General features: G+C 42.0%; 2 protein-coding genes across 2 annotated transcripts in view; both read left to right on the top strand.

Annotated features, from left to right (window-relative positions):
- The window catches only part of LOC110973602 (TPR repeat-containing protein DDB_G0287407-like), a 37,144-nt gene extending 22,830 nt beyond the window's left edge, over positions 1-14,314 (top strand). The window contains exons 18-26 of the mRNA XM_022224519.2: positions 334-421; positions 1,130-1,291; positions 1,801-1,925; positions 2,525-2,669; positions 8,235-8,346; positions 8,652-8,895; positions 9,315-9,528; positions 10,406-10,630; positions 10,840-14,314. Coding sequence (XP_022080211.2) covers positions 334-421; positions 1,130-1,291; positions 1,801-1,925; positions 2,525-2,669; positions 8,235-8,346; positions 8,652-8,895; positions 9,315-9,528; positions 10,406-10,630; positions 10,840-10,896 — 1,372 coding nt within the window. The 3' untranslated portion in view covers positions 10,897-14,314. The remainder of the gene's footprint in view (positions 1-333; positions 422-1,129; positions 1,292-1,800; positions 1,926-2,524; positions 2,670-8,234; positions 8,347-8,651; positions 8,896-9,314; positions 9,529-10,405; positions 10,631-10,839) is intronic.
- Positions 14,315-14,455: 141 nt separating this feature from the next.
- On the top strand, positions 14,456-17,627 carry LOC110973603 (noggin-2-like). Its single transcript, XM_022224521.2, has one exon. It carries the CDS (start codon positions 15,711-15,713, stop codon positions 16,410-16,412), a length of 702 nt encoding a protein of 233 aa, XP_022080213.1. The 5' UTR covers positions 14,456-15,710; the 3' UTR covers positions 16,413-17,627.
- The last annotated feature ends 2,826 nt before the right edge of the window (positions 17,628-20,453 follow it).

The following is a 20,453-nucleotide window of genomic DNA, read 5'->3' as shown; positions in this document are numbered from 1 at the left end:
AACATTTGTGCTAATTGCCAAATCCAGCTATATGATCCACCCTGAGTTGAAGTGCACCCTCACAAGCGAAGACCATATCACATTTCAACATAAATTGGCTATGTACTCTGCACAGCCCGCACCAAACATACATAAACCTGCGCATAAACACACCGAGTTCCCACCAAAAGACTGTGGTTTCCTTGGAAAAACATGCCCTCTCTTCCCACTCAGAGTAGGGCTTTGCATTTAGCTGCTTTCACCAAACTAAGGAACTAGACTAAAAAAACAAATGGCAGTCAAATTTGCTGAAAGAATTCATTGTGCTGCTTTTGTATCTTATTTTCATTGAAGACCGGAGAGTGGTGTCAGCTCCTCAGAGAAAGCAGTTACTGTAAACAACATGGGCTTTGTACACCTCAAACTTGGTAACAATGACAAAGTAGGTAGACAACTATGAAGGTAAAAGGTTGTAGAGTCTTGAAAGTGAAGGGATTTATGAAATAGGCAGGAAGAAAATCGTCTATCGAAAAGTTTAGACTTGTGGGAAAGACTTGACTTGACAAATCACATGGTGGTGGATCTGTCAGTATGAAGTGTTTGGTATGAGCATAAAGTAGAATCTATCGCTTTTTGTTGTGAACTTCTAAAAAGATCCCCTCAACTCCAAAAAAGGTCACAATGTTTCTAATAGTCTTGAGCACGAAAGGAGTAAGCTATTTGTAACAGTTAAGCAATTAGTTCTTGTCCAAATCACACAACCTTCGAAAGAGAGAGTTTGCCATATACATGTATGTCTCTGCGAAGTCAGCATTGAATGATGTCAAAGTTGTCTCTCCAATGTGTTGCATTGTTATATGTTCGACATCCACCAGACTTAATCAGGATTAGAGGAAGAGCCCAGGAATTTTTACCACACAGGGCTTGAGAACCGTGGTACTCAAGTTAATGCAAAGAAAGTATCATTTAGCATAACATTGGTAGATTTCAGAAGACTCAGGAACATTCCTCTCAAATATGCCTTGAGAGAATTGTTTCATGAACGAAAATGACATGTTGCTGCCAAAGAGGATGTGTGAGATTTTCTTCACATCGCAATGGTGAGAAAAACTCACTGGAGTTCCCTGATAACGTATTGTGATTCGTTCAGGCATTGGACTTCTTCCAGCAAGCTTTGACCTTGCACAAGGAATGCCTTAATGGTGATGACATTCACGAGGTCATAGCCACTGCTACCAACAACGTTGGCTCTGTTTTAGCAGTAATGGGCCATTATGATGAAGCTGCAGAAGTTCTCCAAAGATCACTTGAAGTAAGTCAAATAAATACCATCGTAATAGTGACAGTGACGTTTAATAGTATCTTGGATTGGCATTGCCAAAATACTGGGGAAAAAAGCAGTGATGATATTGACTTCAAGCAACAATGACCGGAGGGTCAGTGAAAGCAGGAAAAAAACGAATAGTGAATGACATCTGTGACAGTTACTTCTGACCTCTGATGGTAACAGTGTCAACATTGATGGCATTGCCACAAGCAACGGTGGTGATAACTATTAAGATGTCCTGAAGTACCAAATGCCATTCCAGACACTACTCAGGCGAGATGAAAATGTAATGTCCTGCTCAAGTGCACACATCCTTGATGATGACTTTGCCAACCCACGACTCCTTAACCACTAGACTTCAGCACTTAGTGCGGATACTTTAAAGTAATGTCCAGGACGGGCTAAGGGGATAGGTATGTTCCTGTCTCCTACTTTCCGGTTTTATGAAAGCATGCACCATCCACTTCAAACTCTGCACTGGTCCTCATCCTCAGATCTATGAGGAACTCTACTTTGATAGTCTCCCTCCGGATGTCGGTGGAACCCTGCTTAACTTGGCCAAGTGTCACGTCCGAAATCCAAACAAAACACCTGAGGAAGTGCAGGCGACATATCAGAGGTATGTGCAGTTGATCCCTTGACTCATTTGGAGACCATTTTGGGGATGAGAATGTATCCCTGTGTAAGTTTTAGTGACCAAACAGCTTTTAGTGGGAAAAAAGATGTTAAATGTACCTCAACAGACTTTCTAGCCTCATATGGATTTGTCAGCATGACAGTTGTTTAGCCTAGGATTTGATGACACTGAAGATGGTCCAAAGTACCTTCACAAACTCGGATCTGGGTTTTATGGCCTACAGTCAAAAGATACATCCAGTGGACAAATGCAAACCTCCAGTGAGTAGGATAAAGATATGGACTGGTTTCCTCCGAAATAAGGGACTGTCCAAACTCAGTCCTTACCTTACTATGATCCCACATGCCTAATCTGTTGGATTTGGTTGATCCCATGCTTGAACTAATTAGACTACTTGATACTGACATCTGCTGAATGCAGATAAATGAGGTTGGGTTAAAGTTTATTAAGACCATGATTACTTTAGATATTCTTTGGAATCTTCCAAGCATTTCATTTTAAGTTGGCTATTGGATCGTGTAGGTTCAGTACACTGCATCAGCCGGCTTGAAAGCTCCTTTGTTCTGGTTTCAACTATCCAGAGCCATAGAGATTCGAGCCAATGCCTATGGTCGCAACCATCCGGAGGTAGCTCAGGTGTTGACAACGTACGGCTCATACATGCTGCGTCTTAAGCAGGTCGATGAAGCACTAGATATGTACTTAGAAGCCCTGGACATTTACACAGTAAGAGAATCGATTGTTAACCATAAAATAGTCAAAGAATCTCAAGTTGACTTTACATTGTTGGATGAAGTGCAGTTTAGAATGTACAAGTTTTTAGGATGTAAAATTCAGTGTTTGATAAATAAAACAATTTTTTGAAGATATTTCTGCAGTTCTCTATTTTATTGAATTATTTGCATAGCGATATCTAACTAAATCTAGTTTTGTAAATATCTCCTTGCTTTGTAATACATTTAATTAATGGAAGAAATATGTGCTTGGCCAGACTTAAACGTGCGTTTAAGACCGATTCGGAGAATGGACGCGACTAATGCCCAAGCTGCAGGTGAGGGTATTATCAGTGTCCAGTCTCCTGAGCCAAGCACATATTTATTCCCATTCATGCTTTTTCAGTCAGAGAGTCAAAAGAAGTCAATATATAATAGATTTCCCTACGATTTTGTTCTAGAATTTTACTTTCATTTTCCCAAACACCCTGTCCATTTTATGGAATATTCCTTGTGCAAATTGTCCAATTTGCACGGGCATGGTGAGCCGCGTACACACAGACTCTTGACCAGTCAAAATTGATTAAACTGTCTTGTATTCAGGTGCCAGTATGTGATTTACACGGCAGGCATTATCAGTTCTCAGCAGGCATTATCAAATGTTAATGCACGGTCAAGGTGCACGTTGTTGAATACGGAGGCTGTCTGAGATATTTATGAATTTGAATTGTAAGTAATGCTGTTGCAGTCAATATACATATTGTTCTCTATTGTTGGGGGACGTTTATCCTCATAGTGTTCTTGGGTGCCACAATGACTTAAATGGCGGATGAACCTTTGGTCAACTGCATCAAGGATGGATGTGAGGCTCCAGCGGCTGTCAGTAGTTTCTGAGGCAGCATTGGCCCAATTAATATTTATATCTGTATGGTCAGAATATGGCCATTGCTCCCCACAGTGTGGCATAGGAGTCGTCTTGTAAAGTACTTTGTGGGCCACTCCACCAGCCTACATCAAACAGAAAGGTGAAGATACAGGCCAAACCGCAATTAGAAATGATGGCTTTTGCCCGATATCCTGTAGAGAGGTCTGAGTAAGAGGGGAGGTGAGTGTTTGAGGGTGGCAACATGTAATGTCAGCATGTCAAGGAGGTTTGGGAAGGTGGTGGACACATTGGTGACGAAGAGAGTGTACTTGTACTATGTGCAGGAGTCAAGGTGGAAGGGTGTGACGTACAAGTTCTTCTGAAAGGGCCGCGATAATGAAAGCAGAGGTGTTCGGTTGTTGCTGGCAGCGTGTTGAGCTGACCAGGTGATTGCAGTTCAGCGTGTCCGTGAATGGATCCTTCTGGTGAAGTTACTGATTGGAAGGAGAGTGTTAATGTTATCTGGGCATATGCCCCACAGGTGGGGGGTCTCAGGAAGAGAGGGTTCCTTAGATAGTCAGGGCAGTCTCCAGCAGTCTCCAGGCTGTCTCCAGGCTGCCAAAGAGTGAGGCTGTAGTCGTGGGTGGTGATCTCATCGGCCATGTGGGTGCAGTTGCAGATGGCTATGAGGGCATGCGTGGTGGTATGCGCTATGGTGAGAGGAATACTGATCGTGTGCAGATCCTCGAGTTGGGTGACGTAGTTGAGTTAGTGATATGCAACACTTTCTTCAGGAAGGCGGCTAACCAGCTGGTGACATACAGTTCAGGAGGATGCAATAGTGCTATAGACTTACTGATGCTTAGGAAGGGGAAACCGTACATTGGTGAAGAACGTCAAAGTCATAGCTAATTAGTAGTGAAGAGTGTGTTTAAAAACACCGTCTCATCATTGGTGACCTGGCTCTGGTTCTGGTTGGTGCTAGGAAAACGAGAAAGAAGCACATGCCGAGAATGCGGGTGTAGCGGTTAGCCAAGGAAGATGCGAGTGAGAGATTTAGATTGAGGGTGGAGGAGTTGGCAGAGCAGACTGTGATGGAAGAAAGTGTGGATGGCAGGTGGTCTGGGCCAAGGAACATCTGGTTGCGGGCTGCCAAAGAGGTTTGTGGGTGGACGGAGGGCCAGCCTAGGCACAAGGAGGCTTGGTGGTGAACCGGAGAGGTCAGTGCAGTGGATGAGAAGAGGCGCTGCTTTAATGTGTAAAAGTCTTCACGTGAGAAGTTAGACAGGTTGGCCTACCTTGAGGCAAAGCAGATGTCACGAAGATGATTCACATATGGTTCAATTCCATTCGACGTTCGAAAATTAACGACTTCGACCGTGCACGGCGGTTACTTGACAAGACCCTCATGAACCATATGGAATTGTTCTTAGCAAGTCGGCAATCCTACGTTAAAGCCTTCTCGTTTTGAAGACTCCATTTGCACAAACTTAAGACATGATCACATTGAAACTCTTTGCATGTGTTCTAGAAGTTTTGAACCAAATAAAACACTACAGAATCATGAAAACAAATGCTATATAAATACGAAATTTTGCCTCAAAGTGGTTGCTAAGTAATGAAATATGTCCATTTTCAATTGATCTCTTGGTTTTTTTCTCCACTAAATTTCTCAATTTTAGAAGTTTTCCCACAACAATGAGACATTGCAGATGACAGGCCAGAATCTCAACTACATAGTACATTCAGTTTTATCTAGGTAGATTTTTTGTTCGACTTTCATGAGTTATTTTAGACACTTCCGTTCAGTGCGATCTATGTATTTTACATGCACAAAACTGATCCAGCTACATACCGTGCACCGTACACTGCATTGAACGGCCTGTTACACCAGTACCAACGTATGTAAATTATGCGTCAGAGCCAGCGTACTTGTGGTTCATGCATGTATATATGTAAAACTGGGGATATATACCATGAATTTCAACATTTCCGGAAAAGTTATAATGACAGACCTCGGTTTCAATAATGAACATTTATGTTCACTTGCTGTACGTTTGTGTTTGTCTTTCCTTCCCAAGTCACTGAATTCATACGCTTGCAAGGCCATAAGATCATGTGGGTAAATGGAATCGGTGCTGAGTTAGATGGATATGCATCTAACGCGTCTGGTCGGAAAAGAAAACTATCAGCAAATCTAAAACTGCTTACAAAGACAGCCTTACATAAAAATCTCTAGTTTTAACCACTCTGGTACTATTTCTCAATTTTATTTTCCCAAAAGACGTCAGGAAAAGGCCTTACCTTACCATGAAAATATTTTGGGGCAGGCATTTTTATTTCCAAAAAGAAAAATAAAACATAAATTTTATAAAATGAAGCAGCTGCTTGCTAGGCATGAATTCTCATGGCCCTCATTATGTATGTAAATGGCCCTAAAATGGCACATGTGCAGTTAATAATTTCCCTCTGAAACATACATGGGGTGTAGATGGCACAAAATGCCAAGAGAAGGGAGTTTGCCGCAGAGTTATGGAGTGGCGAGGGTAGGGGGCAATTTCTCAAGGTTGTCAAGAGAGTGTCAGGATGTGACCGGTGTGAGCTGTGTCAAGGATGAAGATGGTAACATCCTGATAGTGAAGGTGCGCAGGAGGTACAGAGGAGATAAATGGAGTTGCTGCTCAATGTGGAGAACGAGTGGGACAGGGAGATGGCGAGTAAAGTGGTGGAAGGCCTTCATGGCCTTATTGAGGAGTGGGAGGTGATTGAGGCACTGAAACACTTAGTCCGGGAAAGCTGCTGGTCCATCTGAAGTAGTTAGGGGGAGTTAGGGGAATAGTGGGATGATAAAGAACTCAGCTGATGTTGGTATCAGTGGAAGACAGCCTTGTGCAATTCCATTCTGGAGCAAGGTTGTATTCCTACGAAGTGGCAGAGCAGCACCTTACTCCCCCGTTCAAGGGCGAGGGTGATCTGTTGCAGTGCAGTTTTTTCAGGGACATCAAGCCCTTGGAGCAGGCAATAAAGGTGTTGGAGAGGATATTTTCAGAATTATATATATTTTTTTTTCACCACCTACGTCTGAGAAAAGTAGGTGGCGATTGATGAGATGCAGCTCGGATTTATGCCAGGCAGAGGAACCAACAATGCCATTTTCATTGTTCAACAGGTAGCGGCAGGAAACATTTCAGGCCAAGAAGGAATAGCTCTAACGTGGGTTTGTGAGCCTTGAGAAGGATTTTGATCAGGTGCCAAGGGAAGTTCTGAGATGGGCCTTGAGGAAGTGGGGTGTTGAGGAATGGCTGGTGAGGGCAGTGATGATGCTGTACACGGGAGCAAACACTGCAGTGAGGACACTTGCAGGGGATAGTAGGAGTTTTGAGGTGAAGGTTGGTGTACACCAGGGTTCAGTACCGAGTCTTTTGCTGTTTGCAATTGTGATAGATGTGGTGTCGAATGAGATGCGAGGCGGGCTGCCCTGAGAATTGGTGTAAATACTGATGACTTGGTTCGTATAGCAGAGATAAGAGAGCAGTTACAGGTAGTAAAGATGTCCGTGTGGAAAGCGTGTCTGTCTTCCAAACGTCTAAAGGTCAATGCTGGGAAGACCAAGGTGATGGGTAGTGAAGTCAGTGGTGAGCAGGAGATGAGCTCTGGTGCATGGCCGTGTGGTGTGTGTGGAAAAGGTGTAGCTGCCAACTCTATCCAGTGTACAGCATGCCAGAGGTGGGTTCACAAGCATTGCAGTGGTGTGAAGAGTTGTCTCTGGGCCACTTGCACCACATTCACTTGTAGGAGATGTCAGGGCGGTGGCCAACAAGTGGAGGGGAGGGAAGCAGGTCTGGTGGTCTGCGGTGACAAGTACAATGTGGTGGAGTCGTTTTGCTACCCGGGTAATATGCTAAATGCAGAAGGGGTGGAGATGCTGCAGTGGAGTGGATGGAAGTTCGGGGAGCTGACCCTGTTTCTAACATCCAGGGCACTGTCCCTGAAGATGAAGGGTCAGGTATACTCCACCTGTGTCCGGCCCTGTATGCTGCATGGCTGCAAGACTTGGCCTGCAAGGGCGGGGCATGTCCAGCAGCTGGAACGAGCAAAAATGAAAATGATTAGGTGGATGTATGGGGGTATCTTTGGCTGACAAGCTGTCAAATGAGGAGTTGTGGAGATTGGCTGCCGAGGGGATCAGCACCGTGCTGATGAGGAGGGTTAGGCTGAGGCTAGTTTGGTCATATAGAGAGGATGGACCATTCCAACTAGGTCAAGAGGTGTACCAAAGTAGTTGTGGGTGGGACAACACCCGCTGGCCGACCTTGTAAGACGTAGCAGAGCTCCGTATCACATGCAACTTTGTGGTGTCAATGTAAGGGATGCAGTAGACAGTGCCAAGTGGAAGAGAACCATAGCAAGAAAGCAGGCCAACCCAGAACCGACTGGATAACGGCCTTTAAACTAAAGATAATGATAATGATTGTTACTAAGTTTGTTATAACAGCAATTAACACAAGTTTTTTTTATGGAGTTTGTAAATTCATGTACATGTACTTCTGAAATTAATTTCTGGCTACAGTGCAGTTACGTACACTGAGCTAAAACATGCCGTGAACACTGACGTGTGCTTATACATATACCCCACTGCTAGTAAGACGTGCTGAATTGTAGAGTCCACTGATCGTAAATGATGACACACCTGTAATTTCATTTAATGTACAGGCTGCATATGGGCCAGAGGGATCAGAAACTACCATGGTGCAGGAGAATGTGGCTCTAGCATACATCGTTAAAGATCAGTATGAAAAGGCTATTCCTTACTTCAACGCGGCGGGTAGGATCAAAATGTGTTGTTTCTGTGAGCCCCTTACCCCTCCCCCACCTACCAAGATTGGGATACTCAGGACTTTGCTTCCTCAAACACTAAAAGTGCTCGGAGGGTGGACCATCTTATAGCAGGGAACTCCCCAAAGAACTAGCTGTCCCCTGCCCAATCTTTTTTAAACCAGGCATGCATGTACATGTAAAGACAACCCTGTATAGTTCAATGTGAACTTTCCACTCATCTAACTCTTGGTTTTGTTATTACAGTCATTTGAAGTCTGTTAATAATAAAAAAAAAACATGTTTAATTGCCAGGTGAGACACTATACAAACTGGGCCTGATGGATCGTTCCCTGGAATCCCTAAACACATCCATGCTGCAGTACTATGTGAAGCAAGGCCGGTTAGCAGATGCCCATCATGTCCTGGAGCGGGTCATCACGGCCCAGTTTGCCACCGAGGACATGTTCGTCACGCTGGACCAGCTGGACGAACGTCTTCTCGGAGACCAGAGACCAAACAGACCCTTCCAGCACACCCTGGACTACGCTCTTCAAAAGCAAGTGTTACCTTATTTCTTAGAAATGAACAACACAGAAACATTCACCTTATTAACTCCTTACTTAAATTTTGTCTCCCAATAGGAAAGAATCTTGGTTGTGTGGTTAGAATTTTTCCACATACGATATAGTTCTCAATTCCAACAGCTCTGAAGCCTTTGGTGGCTTGTAGCTTTTCACGTTTAGTTGGGATGTATTTCCTGTTAATAGTACAGCTGCAAGTAAAATTTGACAAAATGCAGTGTGAACCACCATCAGCCAGAAGATTGGAAGTGAAGATAGGGGAAACGCTATAGTCCTCTGGGAAGCTGTGACAGGTGTTTTTGAAGTAAACCAGAAAAATGAATCCGTTTTTCAGATGAGTGGATGCAGTCTTGTCACTGATCGAGAACCTTTCTGTTTATCATCTTGCGATCAGATTTCCCAGCAGCATGCGTGTCTTGGGTAGAAAGCTTGTACTCTTGGCAAGAGAGGGTGGGGCAGAGGCCCTGCTGGACATCATCAGGAAGAACCCAGATGGGAAAGATCCGCAGCTGTACATGTACGCCTACAAGACATTCGTGGAGAATGGCCACCGAGACGAAGGTCAGAAGATACTACTGGCTGCTGCTGAGCTGTTCCCCGATGATGTGGTGAGCACAGCTGGCATCATCTAATCCTGCACCTGCATCTTTAACCCTGATCAGATTTTCTCGATTTATCAGTTACTGAGAATACCACTCAAGTCTTAAGAAAATAGTAAAAAGTCTTGTACAGCATTGAGTTTCCTGTTTTTGACCCACTAACATACTTCTATGTTAGGCACCAGGCAGAGAGTAATTGTTTTTAGTATCCTGATTTGACAGATTAGACAAATTCCTGAGTGATACATTTATCTAGAATAGTATAAGTCTACAATAATGTATGTAAGAATGCTAAAAGGGGACACCGTGCAGTATAATGTATAGTTGGAGCTCCACAACATTGAACAGCAGAAGTTTAGACCTCATAAGCTCATATCAGAGCTCAGCTGGTCTCAGAAACTACATAGGCCTGATATAGGACTGGGTTATAATGAGTGAGTGCTGCTAAGCTGAATATTCAAATATCTATTTAAAAATCCAATATTCAGAGGTGACAGTGAATGAAATATAAGGGGGAAAATCAGTTATTCGGTTACAGAAATGCATTCTAAAAGCATATTTCCAGGTGTTATGAGTAAACGTGAAGTCAGCCGATGAGCACCAGCTGTGGGGCCAATTTCGTAGAGCTGCTTAAGCACAAAATTTGCTTAAGCAGGAAAAAACTTTGCTTAATAAACAAAGGTTACCAGCTTAAACTCTCTCTGATTGTCATGCTAACCAAAAAACAAGCTAAATACAATCCCAAAACAATACACATCACATGGAGTTTGGGCTGGTTACCTGATTTATCGAGTAAGGTTTTTTCGCGCTTAAGGACATTTTGTGCTTAAGCAGCTCTATGAAATTGGCCTCAGCTGCAAGACTGTCTGATTACTTTGATCAACAGATCATACTCGAAAATCTGGCCAAGTGTCATGGGTTTTACAAGCGTTACCCTGAAGCCGTGGCGGTCATGCAGCAGCTTTTAGCTATCCAACCTGGAGACATGGATCTGATGATCCTAGGAGCCAACTTGCTCGCCATGAACAGCCAGCTGCAGGAATCTAGGGAGAAGTTGCTAGCAGCACGACAAGTTGCTGCCGAGAACGAGGACCAAGGAAATGTGGATAGGGTAGGAGTAGAGGTTCTTACTTTTTGACTTTTATGTGAATTGTTTCTTTTTGTTTTAATTGAATATAAATGGGCTGTTTATTCACCCAATTATGTTTTTCATTTCTTTCCCTTAACTTACTTACCTTTTTACACTCAACATATTCTCATTTATTCACTTTTAGTTTTTTTCTATTTTAATCTGAAAATAATATATTTCTATCTCTCCAGGTAACATCCATTTTGAAGAATATTGATGAAATTATTGCTTCGCAATGTAACACATAGTTTCTCTGTTTAGTGCCCCAGTTGTCAAATGCTGAGAAAGGTACGAGTCAGGTGAGTGTAATTAGATACATCAGTCTAGATTTAAAGATGTTGTGCGTTAGAACTTCAGTCAAAACTGTTGATTTTATGGCAGTATTTCAACACCGGAGAAATGAAGAAGTGCACCTTTTTTTAGATGAATTGAGCTTGCAGTAAATTTACATCACAGTGTAAAGTTTATTAGACATGGCTGTGTTGTATTGATTTTGATTAAATATTTTGTAGAAATTACTCAGGTTCTTTTTAATATTTAATTCTCTTGCATCTCAAATTCTGCTGCATTATGTTGATTTGAAATTCCGACAAAATCTGTTGAAAGATACAAATCACATTGCAACATTGATTCAGTTCATTCAATTTGGTTTGATAAACATTCCAGTTGTTGCTGGTATTTAGCGTGATACTGACTTGGTTAAAACCAGCCAGTAGCATATTCCGACCAGGTATCAGTGATGAAGAATTTTGCTGCTTCTTGCTTTTCTCAGTATAAATTCTTGTCTTTTTCCCCACATGTGGGTTCAGTTTGAACTCCAGTTACTGTATTGTTAGTATGCAGCATAGAGTGTACATTGCCTTGTCAAGAGAAATTACATGTCAAACACAAATTCAGACATTGTCAAATGTTTGCTGCAGGAGCAAGGGTCAAATTTGCCGTTGAACTGTGAATGCCCAAGCACTGGATCACGTGGGCACACTCTATTTTCAGCATGTTCAAAATAAAATGACAATGAAGAACAAGAAATCCCCAGAGAATGCACAGCTGAATGCAGGATTTTTGCTTTTAGCCAAGCTCCGTTCCTATGGAGTTTTGAGGTTTAACGACCATTTTCTCGAGCCCAACCCTGGCTTTGTTAAAGGCTCTTGCAGCTCAGTGGAGATTATGAGTACACACTGACACAATAACCGAGACCCCTCCAACCATTAATCATTGTCAAATCTCATTTATTAAACGCCGTTCCGTGTGGGTGTTGATTTTACAAAGGGTAATACCCAAGGAAACAAGAACAGCCCTAAAGGGTGACCCAAATTTGCCCCTGTCAGAGCGTTTCAAAGGACCCTTTTTCCCTGGCCTAAATCTCAGCTCAGGCCTGCCACGGTTTTTGATGGAGTGGATGTGCATCACACAATGGAATCGAAAGTGTCTGGCGGGTAGCTTAGCAACCGTGTGTAATGAGAAGTTCACCAGTAATGGTGGTTCGTCGATTGCTATCTGTAATATCAAACATGGCTCTCGCGGTGCAGAAGAGAGGGGCGAGATCTAGTGGTGGGGGACCCAATGTCTTTCTTTATGTGCTTGTGTGTGGCTGGGTAATTACTATGTTTTGGGGACACAGTCGAGTCTTAGTTGTGGGGTAAAAATATTTCCAATAATACTTTTTGTCCTCACAACACCCACATTTAAACATGGGAGTAGTCCCCACAATACAGAACAAGCATGTACAGTATGTGTCTTTAAAGGAACCATGTAATCGGATTTTTAGGACTTTAATACATAAAGAACTTTATTTATATTTACTATGACTTTCTACCTCTTTTGTAGCAGTAATGGGGGAAATTTTTAACATTTAGGTTGAGATTTCCATATTCATGAGCCAATGCGTGATGAAGGTAGAACCATGGACAGAAGTGTCTCGCAAGCTTTGTGTCTAATGATAATGTGAATCACACTTTTTTACATTTTCTTGGAGTAGATTCCACTTCATGCTTGGTTTCATATTAAACAGCGTGTTTGGACAATAGTAGTGTCCACTAATTCTTCAAAGTACTGTTGGTAGGTGATTTTGAAGGATTGTTTTTTGTACTGTTCGTATGGGGTTTTTTTGACAAGGAGTGCTTTGTATGGCAACACCAAAATAGCACCCTCTTAAATAAGTTAACAAGTATTTTCTATGAATTCAAAAACTGCCATCTTCTTTCTCTTCCAATGAAAACGAGTATCTATATCTTGTTTGTATTGTAGTACAGAGTAATAAGCATGAAAACAAGTCGAGATGAATATCTACATAATTTTTCTCTTTAAATATATAACTTAAAATAGGCTAACATGGTTTCGTCAACTTGTATTAGGTTATTTTGTATACATTGCATTTGTATCGTTGAGAAACACAAAAAGCAAGAAGAGAAGGCACATGAAATAATTTCATTGGTTCAAGCATGTTTGCTATGTGTAAGCATGTAGATTATGATGTGCAATATGTGTCATATTTCTGAATATTGTTTTGACATATTGTGAATGTCAAGCATCACAGTTTTACCTTGGACTGTATTGTATACATGAATATATTTGACCGTTTCAATTTACCTGTAGGAGTTTGAGAGAAATCGTTTAATACATCTGAAAATGTGTCATCTGAAATGATCAGAAATATCAAGTATTTTGATATGTATTAAGTGCCTATTATAACTTAATACTACTACTGATAATAATTTATTCATTTATAAATCGCAAATTTCATATAGGTATGTTCAAATGCGCAGTACAACGAAGACATTAAGCGTGAAACAATGAATGCATTTAAACATGGTTGAGCCGATGGCATACAAGGGCGCCTCGGGCAGCCGCCAAATGACCCACGTTCACCAACATCAGAAAAGGGGACGCAGTAAGAGGCAGTTTTACAGTTTTAGAGGTGGGAGGAAAACCCCAGAGGAATAGTCCACATGTGGACCAGGCCGGGAATCGGAACTTGTCAGTGCCTCAAAGAGTTTAATAGTGAAATCAGTGATAGTTGATCGACTGTACGCATAATAGGACAGTATCCAAAGGGTATCATATTCTTTTTAGGAAACTGATATCGTACTAAATAGGTGAAATTTGTAAACGAACTGATCTGAAATATGATATTCGGTTAATATCTTCGATATTTGTTGAAGTGCCTACCGTGTATTAATTATTTTCAAACACTCTAAAATATTACAACATGTAGAACAAAACGAAAATAAACATCATGTAGCAGACGGCCTGGTATTCATGGTCTATTTTTGCTTGTTTTTATTTTCAATCTGGAGATATTTTTACAATGTTACGCGCATTTCTCATATTTTTTCATTTGCAGGAAATGCTTGATTAAAATTAAAAAGATGAAATTTGCACATTTATTTGACATAATTATAATTATTTGCAGTTCGAGTGAAACTTGTTTCATTGTCTGGAAAGGGTGTTTTAAAAAGACAATTGAAATGATTGAAAAATTTTCGGTATGTTCTGTAAGTTCCCATTTTATGTTAACCTATTTTAACATTCTTCAAGTATTTTAAACAGTGATATAATCGTGTTATTTTTTATCTACACTCCGGAGACACTTTCAGAACTCAAATTTTGATAGTATCTTGTTAATTGTTTCAAATACATTCATTAAAGTACCTGCCAAAGGAAAAACCTTCTACATTCTCCCATGTTTTCCAACAGTGATAGCAATACTGTTGGTATTCTTTGCCAGGTTTTTCGTGTGAATTTTGTGTTTAATCCGTAATTTCTATCAACATAAAAGGAAGAGTATAAGTTGAATAAGAGTGAATAGTTGCATCAGCCATTACTGGACAAGTAGGCCTATTGTGCTTTGAAGACGTGGGTGTATAAACCAATATCACACGGCCTTTGCTGGCATCACTTTGGTTTCCTGACTTCAGTTGATCAGGGATTCTTTCTGTTGGTGGTTTTGGAAAGCCTAGTGAGCAGAATAGGTGCACATGTACACCTTTAACGAGATATGGTTATTGAAAGATGTACGTCATTATTGACTGTGGCGGAAAGGGCTCGTATGCTACATTTTTTATTCAGATATCTATCTCATCGTTAGCCTACACTGCAACCATTAGATTCATTTAGTCCATGCTTTCACCAGTTCACCCACCCACTTCCAAGAAGTTCGTCTCTTAAATCGTACGGTAATTTCCTCCCATTGGCATGACGCCATATCAGGTAATCGTAAATCTGCCAGCAGCATGGCTTTAAGCCTTCATGGACGAGCAGCGTTCGTGCTTCATCTCCACTACACAGCCTCCGATGTAAACTCTCGTCGTTTCGCCTGTCGACCAACCAATCAATGTGAGAGGCAAATGTATGAGAGAGCAAGTGGCACAATCTGGGTCATGGTTGACGCACACCTACATCCGGAATATCTAGTGACGTAAGATGTCACAGCGAGACTGGCCGGTACTGTGAGCGTGATGAGATGGTCCCGTGAGGGGGGCTTGTTCGACTGAGCATGCGTAGCTGTTGTGCGTCTTTCAAACTGAACATCATGCGCATGCGTTGTTGCCTGCTGTCATTCCAATTTGTCGATGGAATAATAACAACGGGTCTTGTAATACCTTTGGCTGGCGAATTCCCGCACACCGACCCTTGTCACCGAGTGAAAACAAAACCTATTGTCGGCCCACAACTCCAATTGTCTCTGATTTCCCATTTTCTATTTAGACCTGAGACGAGATGCCAAGCGGTCGCGCCAGCCAGCCTTCCCCAGACTAGACGGCACGATCTATGCTTGATTGCCCGGCACGCATAGCCCTCCTCTGTCTTTCATGTGCAGTGCACGGCTATAATTTAGTCATGTATCAGTGATTCATTGTGCGTTGACACAGGTATCAACGCCGTCATGCAAGACTAATAAACATGACTTTCACCGAGCCTATGCCATCCATAATAACGTACGCTACATAGGCGAGAGACGTTCGTTTACCCTTCGACGCCACAGCTTCAACAACGATGTCTGAGAAGTTTGGGGAATTTTGAGAAGAAACACCTGGTCACAGTATTTTGGTATTAAAAAAAAATGATTGTCCTCCTAACGCTGTGCTCGGTGGTCGGTGTGGTCAGTGTGACAGTCGGCACTTCCAACAGAAGCCCGTCGTTACTTTTGTCCAGACCTCTCATTGTTAGCGACAGGACACAGCCGCTACCTTTACCCCGAGAAATCGTGGACGGCATCACTGTCAACCTCCCACGACCCAAGGACCTGAACCCAAACAAACTCCAACGCCGTCTCCAGTCCGAATTTGACCCTCAGTGGATGTCGGTGGACGCCCCTTCTCCGGATGACGGGTCGGAGGTGGAGTTGAACCCGGTGCACTCTGAAACGCCGGCCTGGCTTCTGAACGAGCTCCGCAATCTGAATTTGTCGCACGTGCCCAACAATGTGGCGGGTCTCTCCGCCACAACCATAAGCGCCCTGGAGGTCTGGCTGCTTGAACGGGCCAGCTGCCCCGTGCGCTACGAGTGGGTGGACATAGGCCCACTGTTCTGGCCGCCGTGGGTCAAACACGGCACGTGCGTAGCCCGACAGTGCTCCTGGCCGTCCGGCATGAGCTGCGTCCCCGGTGAAACCAACACCATCACCCTGCTGAGATGGCACTGCAGATCTGCTTCATTGGAGGAAGACGACAGGTCCTCCAAGAAACGAAACAAGTGCCGCTGGCTTAAGGTGCCTTACCCCATCATTTCTGAATGCGTCTGCACGTGCGACCAGGGCACTTAATCGTCTGCATTATACAATTTCATCTTCCCGCCATTGTAGAGCTTAAAAGAGAAACAGTATTACCCCTAAAATGCATGACTTGTATTTTTAACCTTCTGTTAGCTTTGTTATGGTTTCTTTGCAAGGAATGACATGTGAATTGATGTCCGTGATACGGAATATGTAAACTGCATTATTTGGCACCGGCACGGTGAAAATAAAATTGCCTTATTAGACTATCTTTACACGAGGCCGCGCTTCGGTCTGCATGCTCTAGTCGGCTCGAAAGTAAACTGAATGTCGTATTTTACCGTAAATATATTTGGTCCTATAATTAATATTTTACGTTTATATGTTTTTTCCCGAATCTATATAATCGTGTTACATTTTCAATATGTAATTTGCCATCAAAGATGGATATAGTATTAATACCATAGCGGTGTCGAAAGCAATCATCGATTTGTTAATTCGAACAAGTTTGTTGGGGGGGCAGCCAGATAAAATAATCAGTAAGTATTTTGAAATTTATTATTTATGTAACTCAGTTAAAAGGGTTTTACGATTATAAACAACACTGCATTGCTTTGTACATAACGCGTATATAAGTTAGGATTTGGGTGCGGGTCGCCTCCATGGGAAATGTTGAAATACACAATGGTTACTGCACCTTAAAATCGTTTTGGAATGGTTTGTGTTTATGAATCGGAATACTTTTAAGAATCGATTTTGTGTGTTAATAATACTTCGGTTTTTGTTGACCTTTTTAATTTAACTGTTAATTAAGGAACCAGGAAAACGGTCGCAGCTTGACATCACGATATGCTGGAAATGTAAAACATTGCTTAAGATGGATACCACGTGGTATTGATGGACACAGGATGACTCCACGCCACTAGCACTATCGTATGTCCCCAGTGCACCCGCGTCGTTTCTCCCGGGCATGATTTTCATGAGTCGAGGTCGGATTATGATATTTCCGATGTATAAGCAAAGTATTGGAGTAAGACTATGTATACTGCTAATAATGTTAGCCCTTGCAAATTTCAAATGTTTGAATAACAGCTTTCTCTTTAAAAAGATTGAAAGAGTGTCACAGTTGCATTATAGTTTAATTTATAAGCGATAGTGTAAACGGTAAACTGAGCGGCTAATTATACCATGGTCCCACAATGCTGTCAGGAGGCTCCATGTGGAAAAAGGTGAAACAAGAATTAAAAGCGGAAAAAGTTGCAACAATTTACAATCTCTTTGTTTCTTGGGTACAGAGTTTATTAATAATGGTCGCTTTAATTATTTCTGCTTTCGCTGGTTAAAAGTGTGATCATTTGGACGTAAAGTAATATGCAGTCTACTGATCTCTTCGGTCCATTATCTATTAATTCGAAACTGTGTCCATCGTCTCATTTCCACGAAAGTCTCCGAAATGAAATTCTCTTTTGGTTTAAGTACTTTATATATCGGCGCAAAGTTTAATTGCAAGAAAATATGTGCCACCTTAATTCTACTTGAAGACGAAAATGAAATGTATCTGTGACTTTTCAGTGGTGTGACAACAGTGACATTATTTTGATCGAGGGTGAAAAGTCAAGGCTTATTTTCCTTTCGCACTGGATGCCACACGTTTCGATGAATTCAATTGAGTTTTGTTTAAGCGGATAGCTTTACTACAGCGTTGCGGTGTGTCTGGCGAGAAACACATCTCCAGGATGCCGGGAGAAAATTAATGTTTGAATTGCCCTATCATTGGCCCGCTCACAACAGCTGCAAACCATTGATACAGTTCAGATCGGAAGTGAACTTGTCGTTGGACTTCTCTGTGTATAATGACTCCGTTTAACATGTGTGCATGGGACTCGTGATGCATGATGCAGAGCCCGCGCTCGCATTGCTGAAGGATAGGAGCTAAAGAAGCATGATCTCAGCGGACGGGTCGGCCCCGGGTAAAGGGGCTCCCCACCGCAGAGTGACGGGCCCCGAAACCCGGGAGGGCCAGCCCTCTGTCGACGCGGTCGCAAAGTGCATTGGCATGTTGACACCGAGTGTCATTGCCCCTGGAGCAGGGAGCGCGCGAGGAAGTGGAGCTCCAACTCTGAACTTGGGATGGTTCGACCTTTTAAAAATAAGAGAATTAAAGAACTGTTCTCGTGTGTACAGTGGCGCCTGTTAAAACGGTGTGCAACAAAAGGAGATCGCGAATGTGTTTGCGTACGTGCGTAAATGTAAATTCATTCAAAAAGCACGGTTCCTAAACAGGGAGTGTGTTCACCAGCAATTAGATTATTTTTTTAACAAATCAGCTTTTAGGTGAGTATCGTGCCCGTCTTTAACACAGGTATAGCTGGAAACGTAGCTCATAGCATTTATATTTTGCTTCTCGAATTTAAGGTTCCTTGCATTTAATGTGTTGCTTGCCTTTCATCTCAAAACGGATTTCGTTAAAGTTATCCAGAGCAAGCGCCCTTGAAGCCGACGTCTGTTTTTCACTTACTAAAAGCCGTGATTTGAGAGAGGGGAAAAACGTGGCAGTCAACCCATCTACAACCCGCTGGCCTGACTGGGACCGCCGGCGTCGAACGCAGCGCCGAGTGGATTCGAGAAGTTTTCCTGGTGAGAGATATCTGGGCCACGCGGTGGTGCACTGAGACGGAGCCCTACCGCGTTGGAAGACTGCAGACTGGCTCGCAAACAGTCGTTGACGTTAACTAGCATAACTGTTATAATTAGCCCTGCGGTGTCGGGGCATTGTGTGCCATCAGCACAGAGAGTAGTGACCTACTAATGATGGGGGATACCAGTGTACAGTATATGTTGATGGAAATATTGTTTGCGTCATGTTGAATGTTTCCAGCGATTAAAAGGAAAATGTTCGATCAGAGAAAAACTACTTAAAGCTTGTTTTGCTGAGTTCCTCATCCATGCAGTGTACGTTTCTCTTCATTCTACATGTAATTGCATTTGGTTGTCACAAACGTTGAACAACATGAGCCCAAAGGCAAGAAAATGAAAGCCGTTTCTTTCACAATCACTTTTTCATAGTAAAGGGTAGCAGGGATTTCGGTTGAAAGTTATACGTAACATCGGTGAATCCGAACAAATGTTGCGTCAGCAATAAAGCGTTGTACGCTCCCAAAGGTCAACATAGGATCTCAATAATTGCATTTTGGAAAACATGTTAATGAAACTAGTTATTATCCGTTTCTTTGTTGGCTCTTTTAATAGATATGATATAAAAATACTCTCATGACGTCACTCTATTCAGTAAATTGTGGATTATTTGTTCCCAATCTTTGCGCATTACCGTAGATTAGCAACGATAGAGCCGACCTATAACTTATCCGATATTGTGAACAACCCCCTGTTACGTAAACAAGTGAACGCCTCAGCATGTTGTGTCGAAAGGTGAACGTGCGGTCTTTTTCTTAAACTTTAAGGGTATTTTTGCAAAATAATTGGGCAAGAATTTAACGACTAATATCTGAAGTCGCTGTAAATTAAGGAATCTTACATAGCACGTAAATCGACGGTGTTTATCTTTGCTGGTCAAGAGGAAATCAACGAAAGTTCAAAATGACCAAGGTAATATTTCGGACATCCGCTCCCTGTAAAACTGCTTTTGCGTAGTAATGTAGATCTGTTAAAGGTTCTTGTAAAATGTAGGATTTTTACACTGTACTATGTCAAGGCCGCCTTTCAGGCTTGATGAATTCGTTGTTTCCGAAAATAATTATTATCGTCTCTTTCTTGGCTCTTTTAATAGACGTATGCCGCTTCCATTTTTCTAAGGTTTCGATGACTACTTCAACCTTCATTTAAAGTAAAACGGTATAGAATATTCCGTTTTTATTTTATGAGTGATTCTCTTTGTTTCCTATTCTTGTTATTAGTTTACAATTGTTACTCATATATAATTGTCTTTCCTTTCTGCATTTTGAAAATTAGCCATGTAACGATTTCCACTAAATTTCACTTGTTCCGTTTAGAGTTTTTACTTGTTTGATTTTTCTCTCAAATTTCTAAATGTTTATCTCTCATTTAATTACCATTTACTTTAATGTATCACAG

Source organism: Acanthaster planci, linkage group LG07, assembly GCF_054643075.1.
Source record: "Acanthaster planci isolate LZ-2023a linkage group LG07, COTS_SCS, whole genome shotgun sequence".
Lineage (NCBI taxonomy): Eukaryota > Metazoa > Echinodermata > Asteroidea > Valvatida > Acanthasteridae > Acanthaster > Acanthaster planci.
This window is presented reverse-complemented; position numbering and strand designations above follow the sequence as displayed.